General features: G+C 43.6%; 1 protein-coding gene across 3 annotated transcripts; it reads left to right on the top strand.

The window, feature by feature from the left end:
• The first annotated feature begins 503 nt into the window (after positions 1 to 503).
• LOC124215140 (T-box transcription factor TBX10) lies at positions 504 to 12,504 on the top strand. Of its 3 annotated transcripts, XM_069134735.1 has the most exons (6): positions 504 to 639; positions 1,444 to 2,507; positions 2,636 to 3,335; positions 4,512 to 4,861; positions 4,947 to 5,198; positions 10,999 to 12,504. In XM_069134735.1, exons 3-6 carry the CDS (start codon positions 3,122 to 3,124, stop codon positions 11,521 to 11,523), a joined length of 1,341 nt encoding a protein of 446 aa, XP_068990836.1. In that variant the 5' UTR covers positions 504 to 639; positions 1,444 to 2,507; positions 2,636 to 3,121; the 3' UTR covers positions 11,524 to 12,504. The 3 variants fall into 3 exon arrangements, with proteins under 3 accessions (XP_068990836.1, XP_046474124.1, XP_068990835.1); XM_046618168.2 differs by having other exon boundaries at positions 506 to 639; positions 1,444 to 3,335; positions 4,548 to 4,861; XM_069134734.1 differs by lacking the exon at positions 504 to 639 and having other exon boundaries at positions 1,440 to 3,335.
• The last annotated feature ends 729 nt before the right edge of the window (positions 12,505 to 13,233 follow it).

Genomic DNA, 13,233 nt, shown 5'->3' with positions numbered 1-13,233 from the left:
AGAAATATAAATGAGTTGAATTAGTCAGAACCGTCGAGATCGCTCGGATCGCCCGGACCGCGTGGGCCGCGGAAAATACGACAGGAAAGAAATACAATAAAAAAAAAACTAAAAAAAAACAAACGACAAAGAAGGGAGAGGAAAAAAAATGAAGTCTGTCGCGAAGCGGGTCCGAAAGATGCCGACTAATTTGTTGGGCAGGCTGTAGCATCCGACTAACTCCGCCTTCTCGTCTGGCTCTTGGCTACAAAGCCAAAACGCTAAATAGCTCCGGCGTAGCACTGCAGAAGCTGTACAACTATATAACCTCGTGACTCACGGCTAACCGCGGTCAGCAGCTATACTGTAGTATGAACTACTAGTCAAGTGACATTAAAAAGGTTAAACTTTTTACAAGTTTTCATCGTCACGTTGGAAAACCTGCCCGCATTGGAGATTCGTCGCGGCTAACTTCATGCTGCAATTCTCAATTTATGTCAAACACGTAATATATCACCCGCCATTTTGAATTTTTCTGTCATCACTTTTTGTCTCGGTACACGACGCAGCCGAGGTTGTCATATTGCCAATATCAAACATCTTTTCAGATACGAGCGTTTATAATTTTCGTTTGAAAGGCGTGGCCATTTTGTACAGAAGGTATGTACCTCACGCTTTGACCGTTTGGTTCTATGAGACCTACCGCATCACGGCCCAAATGTAAGACCGAACATCGCGGGGTATTTTCCGCAATTACATACCTATACTCATTTTTAATGTGTAACAGTGCAGAGATATATTCTTTCAACTCTTGTACAATTAGGATTTGACGCTTAGTTCCACAGATTCGCGGATATATGTATATGTTATCGTAGTGGCGTCATCGTGTAGAACAAATTTCTATTAACAATTATATAATGTGAGCCGAATTAAAGTGCAGATTTTGAAGCAGCTCGCACAACGGATAGATAATTGCACCTACCTATTTTATTTTTCTAGCGTTTTGTTTCTTTGGACTCGTACACGATGGCTGTATAGGGATCTTTTTTTTATTCCGTTGTCACTGCACTTCTGTTTCAGACAATTTATGTAACCGATCAGATATTCCATTTTTCCTAATGTCATATTTATTTTGGATAAGACATTTTATATCCTCTATACAGTTCTCGCCTATTAACTGATAACATCGATTACGAGTTGGTAGATAGAAAATGTAGTTCACAAGTTAAGAATACTCCGATAGCTTACATAATCCTAATACTGTATACAGTATCATCACGAATCGAACGTTACACCTTCCTATCAGATGCTAAACAATTCTCAAGAAAGTTACGTCAGTTTTTGATCTATAACACGGTTATCGTCAATTCGACGTTTAACGATTGCACGCAGGAAACATTGGTCCCAATGATCCTGACGCGAATATATAGCGACAATAACACCAAGGTATTACAAATCCCGCAGACAATGACCCAGCCCGCATCCTGACCTCCGAACGGGATCGTCGAAATTAAGCGGAAAGATGAAAGTGCAACTGGGACGCGTACCTTCCTCGATCGGCCAGCGCGGTCATCTTCTTCGTGCTGCTCGTGAGGCAGACAAGGTACGAGCAAGCCTTCGTCGGCCGGTGCTCCCCAACAAGTTCCCCGGCTATCGTCCGCAGGCTCCGCCCTCGAAGGCTTCGAAGCACCCGAAACCAGGACGGTTCGGCGGCTCTGCGTGCCGTCGGCGCACGACGCCCGGGCGTGGGTGGCCGGCCGATGAGAGGAGGAACCTCCCGAGACCCCTCCTCGTCCTAAGAATTCGGAATACGCACACCGAGAAAGGCACGCACGCACTCATTGACGCTTCGGGGCCGGCTAGCAGCGACTACCTACCTCCGTGGGTTCTGCACTCGAGTTGCTCGAGAGCCTGGACCGGGCCGAGGATCACCGGGGAGAATGATGAGCCGTTGATAAGCTCGGTAGTCTGGCACGGTTCTTTGGCCCGTCGGTTTGTCGGTGTGTTCCCTCCACCACGCCGGGGGTGTACCGGGAGTCGCTTTAGGTCGAGTTCGACTAGCTCTTGTCAGCATCCGATCCCGAAGTGAGAACATATCCTGTTAGCGGTGCGCCTGACCCCCGATGACGCTCGGGATTGTCAGATCTTTGGTCAAGATCGCGGGGGGGATCAGAGCCATTCATATTGGCCGTGAATTATTTCGAATGAATTCTCCCGTTTTACATCTGTCCATGCGTTGAATCCGTTCGACGACGTATCTATATCCGCGTTGCGTCCGTCCGCTGCTTCTTCTTTCTCGTTCAATAACCACCTATCCGAGGATTTCAATTATCTTGTACCCTCGTTTAACGCCGTTTATACTCACGCTATGCGAAACTGGTGTCGGATGATATTGTTGTGATAACCGCGACAACGGGCACGCGACTGGCGACGAGACCGGAATTTATAGTGCGTGGATTTATCTCAAGTCTGTGATTATTCTTTCAACGATTTCTTTCTCACTTGCGCAACGATTTATACTTATATATGTATAAATATGTATATTTTACACTTATAAATACACACACACACACACACACACACATATATAATATACAAAATACATGTATAAAGTCGAGTGTGCGGACTTGTTATAAGTGGTGCCTATTGCATACAGGTATACAGTTGGAGTAGAGAGATTATACATACATGTGAAAACTTTTATGTGCAATTGTGGAAATTACGTTATTACCAGTATTGAAGTATCTTCGTTTAGTGTGAAGGGTATTCTATTCTTCGTTTAGGTATTCTAAGTGCCTTTGAAAGTGATAGCTGTCATAATTGTTGTTGTGGATGAATTATTCGACATATTGGAGTATAATTCAACAAGTTCATTGACCGTCACCGTAGTGCACAAGTGGAGATTTCACTGCAGAGACGGTTATTTAACTCGGGTCAGTTTAAATCGTTTGCTAGTTAAACCGAGCAAGGCTTCGATAAAAATAACATGAAAATCTGGCACACAGAGTTTTAGCTCGATGCTGTCGAAAAGGAAAATGTTGCACTTTTGGTGAGAAATGTATGTATATATATATATATACCTATATATATATATACAGTGACGCAGGCGAAGGGTCGAAGAGAATATAAATCTCGACGAAGCATGCAACAGCAACATGAACAACAGCACGAAGTTGCTGCGGACTGTTGTTATCAACAGTGGGCGACGCACCACCACCACCATCACCATCATCATCAGCAGCATCAACATCAGCAGCAGCAGCAGCAGCAGCAACAACAGCACCACCACCATCACCAACATCAGCACCATCATTCGCAACTGCCGCCGGTACCGTCGCCGATGCAACAAATGGAAGGTGAGAGAGTCGAGCCGACGCGTCGATAAATTCGACCATATATATATATACACTGACATACAACGTTAATGTATGAGAGAGTGGCGGCAACTTGTGTATTTGTTATTCGAATTCCATTTATTTATTATTTTGATTATCGCCATACACCTACTTTATGAATTTTCATCAACAATCGGCGCGCGCCGAAAGCCAGACAAACACTTGTCTGTAATAATATTGGCGCGTACAAGAACTGCCAAGTACGAGATAAAAGTTAACAATAATTTCACGCTATCGGCGTCTTGAAGAAGAAAATAAGTGACACGTATAAAATTGCAATGAGAGATCCTTTACACGATCCATTCTCCGATACCCCTCTGTTGAATGCTCAAGTTTCTCTCTCTCTCTCTCTCTCTTTGTTATAACTGTTTTCTTCTTATTCGGGTTGTCCGACGTAGAAGAATTCGTGTCGATCTTCCCTGGCATTCGGCTATACTTGACTTTTCCATTGCATTCTGCCATCGTGTTCCCTGGCCATAAACGAATTTAGATTCACGCGAACCCGACGCAGGCTCGACTTTGAATCGGAATCTCCTTCGAACTACACGTTCCGATTGTCGCGGCGTAATTAAATTGTCTCAAGGTAGTGTTAAAACAGTTTAACAATGTGCGGTTACATACTTTACATCAAGTAATTATCATCTTCAAATATTGCGCACGACTCGGTATCATATTTACTTTCTCGTATGTATTATATCTTCTTTGTGAGTCGTTCGTAGCGTTTCCATATATACAATGCAATCGTTGACTGTTAGAAATGTAAAATATTCTGTACAAGTCCACACCATTTTGATTGAACGATTTTACACCGGTCATGTTTATTTTTCCACTAATCGGCGTGGACTTTTATTGACACCGTGAAATTTCCGACAGTGTCCGAGAGTCGGTTGGCTAAAGTTTGGCTTCGTCTGTGCAACGATCATCGTTGATTTGGAACAAAGTAAATCGGCGATTCCTCGCGTTACGTGTTAATTGTATTACAATGTAGTATCTTCGCATGTAATCGCAGGTCGAGTGCGCGATTTAAATTGAGATCAGAGTATAATTGTCATATTACGACCCGATCGCATCGGTCGAATAACAAAGGTCCTTGATTTTGATAAAAAGGCTCAACGATATCTGAATTGCATACCATAGGTGCATCGATAGTAACGATCAAGGCGTTGTCCACAGCGTGTCTGCAAACCGCCGGAAGAGTGAAACGCTCCCGCAGTCCAACGTTGGAAACGACGCTGGCCCAGGCATCCTCGGCAGTATCGCCGTCCTCGTCGATCGAGTCCTCGCGAAATGACAACAACAACAACAACAACGACACCGCAACGCCGAACACACCATCCGACGAAACACCGCCGAAGAGACCACTTCATCCGGCTCTTTCGGCCGTCGGAATCGCCCTCGAGGCTCGTCCGCTTTGGGAGGAGTTTCACCAGCTCGGGACCGAGATGATCGTGACCAAGGCCGGGCGCAGGATGTTCCCCACGTTCCAGGTGCGTTTGCACGAGAAACGTTTCGTTCCACGATTCCGGTAAAAACCGCGCAGCGAAACTCAATCTCTCGCGTTTGTCGTTCCAGTGTCGAATTTTCGGGTTGGACCCAAACACCGACTACCTACTGGTCATGGACTTTGTACCCTGCGACGACAAGAGGTACAGATACGCCTTCCACAGCAGCGCCTGGGTCGTAGCCGGACGAGCTGACCCCGTTTCACCCCCAAGAATTCACGTTCATCCCGACAGTCCGGCGAGCGGCGCTCACTGGATGAAGCAGCCCGTCTCTTTCGACAAACTCAAACTCACCAACAACCAGCTGGACGACAACGGTCACGTGAGTATGATATTATCGCTTAACGAAAGTAACGAATTCTTTATCGCGAGCCGGGAGGAACGTTCGTAAACCGCGTGGTTCATTTAGTAGTTGACACTCTTGAAAATAAAGCAATATACATAATTAATCTTATTCAATTTGATATTTTGAATAACGCGTCGAAATGCGATGTCGATGGGTTAATTTTTTAGGGTTTTGAAACTTGGTATTTTATTTCTCTAACGTACAAACGTACATGTAAGTAAAATGTAGAAAATATTTGTTAATATAATAAATCGAAAATAGAACCACGTGGCTTACGAACCTTCCCGAAGGAATCTGAACACCGTTTCATCGAGCATCGGTGCATCTGCAACGTTCCTCGCTCACAATCGGTCGTGCAAGTGAGTTTCTGCTAATTATAATACACGTTGCACGAATTTCGATAATCAGAGCGCGCGTAACAGAAAATAAATCGGTTTTAATTACCGGCTTTGGCCGCGGGTCCCGCGGGAATCCGTGGCTCGATTTGATATTAATATTCCTGTAGCCGCGGCGCGCGTCGCGTGTTCACAGCAGTCGTAAAGCGAGAGAGGCGAGGACTCGTGTCAGGGCGCGGTGGCCGGTCGTGTAGTTTAGGCGTTACATAAAGAACCGTGAAGGATGCGACACCGGCACGAGAGAGAGACGGTAGCTCGGGTCCAGCCCCACGTGTTTGTCGTTTCGGAAGCGTTCTTCTTAATTGACCTGAGATACGACTGGCACGGCACCGCGGCTCTCCAAAAATTCAAAAAGTTAAATCTGAACGCTTGATGGCGCAATGCTTCGTTTAGAATCATCGAAGCTTGAAGTCGCCCCCCTTGATCAGTCTAATTTATATACCTGTATACGCTCGCGCGTTGCACAAAATTACTCACTAAATAATGCCGCTAAGTGGATTCGAATAACTTTGCAAGAACCCCGGACTGCGGATGGACGGGTTTTTGCCCTTCTCGCATTTGTTATTCCGAATACATCCCAGTGACGGAAATTATTATTTATCGCATAACAGCCGACGGGGAACCGTGCGGCTTGTAAAACGACCTCCGGAGATCGGTGGGTGGCATAAATTTTTTTCAAATTCTTAGCGCAGATTTATAAAACAAACATCGAACAACTTTTTGACAGGGTGCCTAACTATCCTTGGCGTCAAAAATTATACTTCCGTATTCTAGCACTGATCGGGTTGGATTCCGTTCGGATAAATTTGCTTTTCCGGACGGATATTCAAATGCCACTATAACCTACTTAGACCTGTTTCAATAAATTATTACGTCTACATTTGCCGTTACAAATGCCTGTACAAGTTGGATTTTGCACCAATTTGCTCGAATTCATACACTTAATTCACACTAAAGATTATATGCAAATTAAATTTTCAGGTCACGTACGATTATCTAATTTTATTTTTTTATCGCAGTTGCAGTAAAGTACTGACAATAGATTTTCATGTTCAATTATTCATATTCAAAATATTCAAACTGAGAGCTGCAGGTTCTGCAAAGGTTTCTTTTTAATTCTTATCTCTTTTCACACCCGTTTCTGGAAATAATTTGATACTGAATTTTAATTGGCGATTCATACAGGCGTATGAATACAGTCCGAGGGTCTCGGGCCGTCAAAAATGTAGGCGAGGAAAGTCAGGAACATAGACACCTCATCAAACTTGTATACGTACCGCATTTCACATCTTCACATAATTATCACTGCAATAAAATTCAATAGATACTTGTGTAGCAGGCTGTGGGGATTCTTCCGCTGCCGATAAACTCTCTAAAGTAAACAAGCTTTCTTTATACTTTGGAAATTTGAATAATCACCCTTTATTATTATCAATCGTACGCGGAACGAATAGCAAATATCCTCATTCGTTGTCGTGCCTACGTTTTTCTTTTCTTTCGACTCGAGTCACGGGGTCCGGTACGGATGAAATGTGAATTTAAGTTTTCTTTAATAATCCACGATCGTTAAGTATGTCTCAACATCTACGATCTGCGATTCTTTTCTATAATTACTGCAAAACGGGATCTCTGTAAAGATATTTCGCAGAAATCAAAGGTAATTGATAGAAAAATTAGACAGAGATCGGTGTCATAAAAATGATGAGTTTACATGAGATCGGAAAGAAAAGAATCCTGCACACAACCAAGTTTACGCCCAACGAAAGTTCGAATAACAAATACTTTACATTTATGGATTCGTTCGATTTGATCGCGAGTGATTTAGCAGCGTCTGGCACCGAGATCCATAAGTTAGTTTTTGGGGGAGGCATAAGGTTTGCCGCGATTCGGACTGCAGTTAGAATCTCGGCTGAGAGGCCAGCCACGTCTCTTCAAACCAAATGTTTGTATCGTTTGTAAAATAACATAAACAGAGGTTAAGCAGACCTTAAGAGCCTGGGAGACAGGCTCGGCAGCGCGTCACATGCCTTAAGCCGAGTTGGATGTAGCGTACGTGCACATTACAGAGGAATGAGCTGTAGTCAGCAGTTCGTTTAAAAGTCCGGCTTACGGTGCAGAAAAATGACGAAACATTAATAATTCAGGTTCGTAGCCGTTATAGCCGTGGACGTAAACAAGGCGAGAAAGGGGGAATTTCCGGCGATTCGAAAAGACCGCTTCGGAGGGGGATCGTCTATAGATATTAGGAGGATGCAGCGGAGACGCAATAATTCCCTTAGCGATAAACGCTGCAAATGATCCACGCGATTTTTCTAATCGGCGAAATGTTTTGACACGTGATAAATGCTCTTTTTCCTAATTCAAAACACGCTACGACGTATATCATTGTTCCGAGTTTGCTTACGCTGTCCTACGTCAAACAAAGCTTCGTTATAAAGTGGCGAGAACCCAAACATCTTTATATACGCGGAGCTTTTTCTTATGGACCTACGTTATCTTTTCCCTGCAAGCCTCAAGCCGTATCCTTCATTTTCTTTTTTCCCTCCTCGTTTCCTTTTCGTTTTCTTTTTCACCCTTCCTTCTTCCTCCAAGTCTTACCTCTCGCAAAGCGTAGCGTATAATATCGCCTGTCCGACGACGGCGATGAGATCGCCGTTTGCACTTTAACGTGTAACTCACGCACGCCACGTGAATAATTTGGAAAACGAGACGAATGCGCTCGCGACGTCTATTCCTACGTCTCGATTTCCTCTTTTTGTTCCAGCTGCATTTCCAGCGAGGTTACCCGGCGTTTTTTCTTGCATACCGCTTGCAGGCGTCGGCTGCGAAGGATCGGATGTTGCTGTTATATACCTAACATATCCCTCGGGACGTAGAGGCGAGAGAAATTTGAACGCTAGTCAATTATAATTTCACGCTCACTTCGCGGATCGCGTACTTTTTTCTCTCCATTTTCCACGACGCCTCTTCGTAAACAGCTAATTGCTCTCGTCTTTCTCGTTCACGCACGTTTACGATCAAATTGATATCGCACCCGATTTCGCGTTTCTTCATTTTTCGAAACGAGGTGCACCAATTGCGTGCATGTTTTGATCCTCGTTAAATCCCCGCGACCTATTTAGGTTCGACTTTGGGACCGCGGCGCGGATAACTTTCTTCCTGCGGAGCTCGATGGGTGCACAATTGAGCCGGAGTCCAATCCTAAAATACACGTAGACCGCGAGGAAGGAAACCTATGCAAGCCTGCAGCGACAGCAAGAGATAATATATATATATATATATATATATACATATGTGCGCGATGCTTTGCCCGAGCGTAGAACGAGGAACAGATTCTAAAAACTGCGTATTGGGTATGAAAAAACAAAAGCTCTAGTGGAATACCCGAAGATACGCCGTCCCTTAATTGGCACTTTGTATCGCCTGGCGTTTCCGGATTACGCGCGCGCAGCTCCGACTCTGGGCAAAAAATGAAAAAGGGAAAATGGAAATTACGTCTATAAGGGAGGAGGTGGAGGCCAAAAAAAAAAAAAAATTCCAAATCTGGAAGAGAGAGGGCTGCACGATCGTTTCGCTCGGGCCACACGCACTTCGGAAGACGCCTCTGGTCCAAGGGTGTCCTCAACCCTCGGCATACCAACATATATGCTATATGTGACCATCGTATATGGTACATGCGCGGGGTAAATAGCAGAAACGGAGTAAGAGGGGGGAGAGGAGGAGGCACGGGGTCGACTTGCCGTTGGGTCGGGTCGGGGGTTACTTTTTACACTAATTAGTCACCGGGCTCTCGGAGCTGTCAAACATTCTACCCACCCCCCGCCGTGCGCCTTCCGACTTCTTCCCCGGCTCATGTGTATATCTTTCAAATATTATACCGGGTGGAAACGGGGGAATTATAGATGCACAATTCGAGTCAAGCTCGGGAGGGAACAAGAAATTACGATCCGCCGATTCGTGGGAATTTTTTTAGCACGCCCGTGTCGGTGGAGAATTTTTCTCATTTGACACGAGAGAATCGTTGCAAGTATAACACGCTTTGGCGATTCTAATTTACGCGAAAGTCACCCGTTATAGTCGTTACTCTTGCGGTCTTACCCTTGGATACACCGAGCTCTGGTACGCTGCAATGTTTACCCTGTATGAGAGCAGATGAATCTAAGGCATCCGTGATCCCCATGTGAAAGTGTGGAAAAAAATAAACAGCCTAATGATAGGAGCTGGGGTGCGCAAGGATGGGATGCACCGAGTGCACGGGGATTGCAACCCAGAGAGCCATTATACCTTGAAACGTATAATGTCTATTTGTTTGCTTGCGCTTCTGGAGAAAGTTGAACGTAACATTTTTTTTGTTTTTTTATTTATTTATTTTTTTTCATTTCGAGAAACCACTTTCTTAGAAATGACTCAATCAAAAATTACGCGCCAGTTTAAGCAAAATAAATCACCAACTGTATACAGACCCGCTATGCGTACATGTATATACAGAATCGCGTCAGGCTACTCTCACGTCATCATTTAATATCAATTCCATCGCTGAACCGTCTCGTAAAAAATATCATTTGTATAATCCGTAGGTTATTTATATTAGACGCTTGCGTCGTTCAGGACGGGAAATTTTTTTCACACAAGTTACTGGTGTATAGGCACGGCAAGTTGTATGGATTATGACAGTTTTCAATCCGGATGATCAAATTTTTTCTTTCGCGTATTTATCTAATGAGAAAAATTTTGTGGAGAGTTGTGTGAAATATGAAACTTTTAAATATAATCGCAAAATATTGCGGGATCAAGTTGATCGAGATGAGTTTAATAGTCACACCGAGTTAAATTTCTTACACATAGTTGTGATTCATTTACAGACCCTTACTGCAATTTTGATTTTTTGTTTTTTTCATAACCGACTCATGTATATGTCTGATGTGAGTACAACTTGAAAATGAGTTTTGTGGTTGTAATCACAAAATCAGTACGTTATTATGTTATTTTTGGTTACAGTCCGCACTTTTACTTGTATATTTTTTTTTTGTACAACTATTGCGATAATTTGATGTTGATAGCGAAGCAATAAATTGATATCGAAACCTTCTTTGACTGAAAAAATTGAGAATATATAAATAACGTCTCAATAAACGGAAAATGTGGTACTGGTAACTGTAACAACACCATAAAAAGTTGCGCAAGTATCGAATTTTCTTGTGATTTAAAAAACATTTGTCGTTGTACACACGATACCCATTTTACTGTGGCGATTTCTTCTAAAAAGTTTTACAGTAACCGGATGAATGAATTTCTGAGCAGTAAAAAAAATTCGTTCCGTAGTCCAGAAATATCGTCGTGTCGTATATTAAAGACCACCTCCCTCTCCTTTTGTGTTCCAGATAATTTTAAATTCCATGCACCGTTACCAGCCCCGATGCCACGTAGTGGTGGCCCCATCACCCCCGGGTTCGGCGCCGGATCCAAGAACGGAGAACTTCAAAACGTTCACGTTCCCGGAGACGAGGTTCACGGCGGTCACGGCCTACCAGAACCATCGGATAACGCAGCTGAAAATCGCGAGCAATCCGTTCGCCAAGGGGTTCAGGGACTGCGAACCCGACGAGTGCGAGTCACCGACTTCCGGTTCCCAGAGCGTCCAGAACCCCGCGAAAAGGCCGGCGACCGGTTCCGGCAACGCGTTGCCGAGCTACGCCTCCGTGCCCGCGGTTCCGATCGCCTCGACCATCTCAGCGGGGATTTCCGGTATCCCGAATCCCGAGCATCAGTTTTACGGTGCGAGTCCCAGTCACTGGGGCTACCCTGGACATCAGCCGGCGCACATGACGTCGCCTCATCACTACCCGACGCATCCTCATCACGCGCATCCCGGATCGCATACGTCGTCTTTGTACGGACCACGGTAGCCCCGCGGATGATTCGAGATATCGTTTAATTTTATCGTCTCAGATTATTCGGGATACCGATTACATCCGATCACACTGCGGAACTTCCTGAGAAACAGCCATCGCTCCGGATATCGTTATTATACTTTTATATATGTATATGGTCGTTGATCTGTGCCAAAGTTAAACTGCACTCGTATAGATATATGTATACATTTAGATAGTTGTATTGGATATAACAGAGCTTTCGAGGACTTTGAGTATATTATTTTATCAAATCCATACCACAAGGTAATAGGTCATATTATATTATTATTACTATTAATAATATTATTATTATTATTACACAGTTTATTGTAGTAAATTATTGAAAACGCTTGGTAAACGTAACGTTTGTATGTGTATAGTGGTATGACGCCAAAGTAAATTAGTACCTATTGTACGTTATAACTTATAAGATAAGTAAAAACGAAGAATGTATATCTCGTATTTTTGAAATTTTACCGCGGAAAACTCGAATCACTTCTCTGATTTATTCTATATTATTCTTCTCTTCTTTCACGTACAAGCGCACGGAGGATCGTTCAAAATATTATTCCGGTATAACGAGAAAAACGTGCGGTTGCATACGCCAGTTCGTTATACCTAAAGTATATATTCACAAAGTGTGCTTTGTGGAGACAAAGTGTCTATTTAAAAAAATAAATACATGTATACATTTATGTATGTATACACACATTTCCTATACTATCATGTATAGGGATCTCAAACGCCCCGTGACACCCTTGGCTTTGCCTAAACTTGAGCTTGACGGTTGAGTTGAGAGTTGAGACTATACCTTAAGTGCCCTAATAAATTATACTCAAGTATTTTACCGTTAGAGTTTAACTTAGACTCCAAGAGGACTAATAAGAAGGCGAACCGAACTTTCTATATTATGCAATGTGTTATGCAACAAAGAATCAAATACATATAGTACACATAGAAATATATAACACTGAAATCCGTATTCTTGTCTTCATCTTTCTTTCCTGCATCATATAGTTCCAGATTTATAAATTGCAAATATTTGTTCAAAGTTGAAGAATCGTTGTCCTTCGTCGAAATTCGTACAATAAGTATAAACTTTGGGTCTCGTGGGAATCTGCGGAAGCGTTGGTACTTACGTATATTTCGTCCTATTTTCTCATCGTAAAACCGCGCGGTTGAAGTGAAGAAAATAAGAAGAAAATGAAAAAAGATACACGGAAAAAAGGAAAGAGAAACCGAGATAAGTTATAGTTTTGGATAGACTCGACAATTGGAAAGACACACGACACCCTGTCCCAAAAGACAAACTCGTTTTCCAACGGGCCAGAACGTAAACGACGTATGGACGGACGCACGGACGGACAGGACGTGATTGATGCTCGTGAGAGGACCGACGCTGTGTAAACATATTAGCGTCGCGACGCTACGCCGCCTTCCCCGACGCGCCGCTTAAGCGCCCTTAATGACTCTCCTAGGAAACTTGTGTTCAGATTGCGGTAAGTTGGTGACTCTAAGGTAGTCGCGGCTGCGTAGGTAGGAATATAGGAATATAGGAGCCAAAATCTAGGTTGTCGAATCTCGATCCGCTCATCCGATACCACTGTACGTGCCTTTATCTTCCTCGTTTGGAATTGTCACCGATCCGCAGGAAGAAAAATAATATATAAGTCGCTTTGTCCCAAGATATAAAGAAAAGTTTCG

Source organism: Neodiprion pinetum, chromosome 3 (genome assembly GCF_021155775.2).
Source record: "Neodiprion pinetum isolate iyNeoPine1 chromosome 3, iyNeoPine1.2, whole genome shotgun sequence".
NCBI lineage: Eukaryota > Metazoa > Arthropoda > Insecta > Hymenoptera > Diprionidae > Neodiprion > Neodiprion pinetum.
Note: the sequence above shows the minus strand (reverse complement) of the source record. Positions and strands in the feature narration are given on the sequence as shown.

Bases quoted from the DNA above. Each gene is read 5' to 3' on its own strand.
- LOC124215140 (XM_069134735.1), top strand. From the start codon at position 3,122: ATGCAACAGCAACATGAACAACAGCACGAAGTTGCTGCGGACTGTTGT. The intron at 3,336-4,511 runs GTGAGAGAGTCG...TGCATACCATAG, and splicing joins GCCGATGCAACAAATGGAAG to GTGCATCGATAGTAACGATC. The intron at 5,199-10,998 runs GTGAGTATGATA...TTTGTGTTCCAG, and splicing joins AGCTGGACGACAACGGTCAC to ATAATTTTAAATTCCATGCA.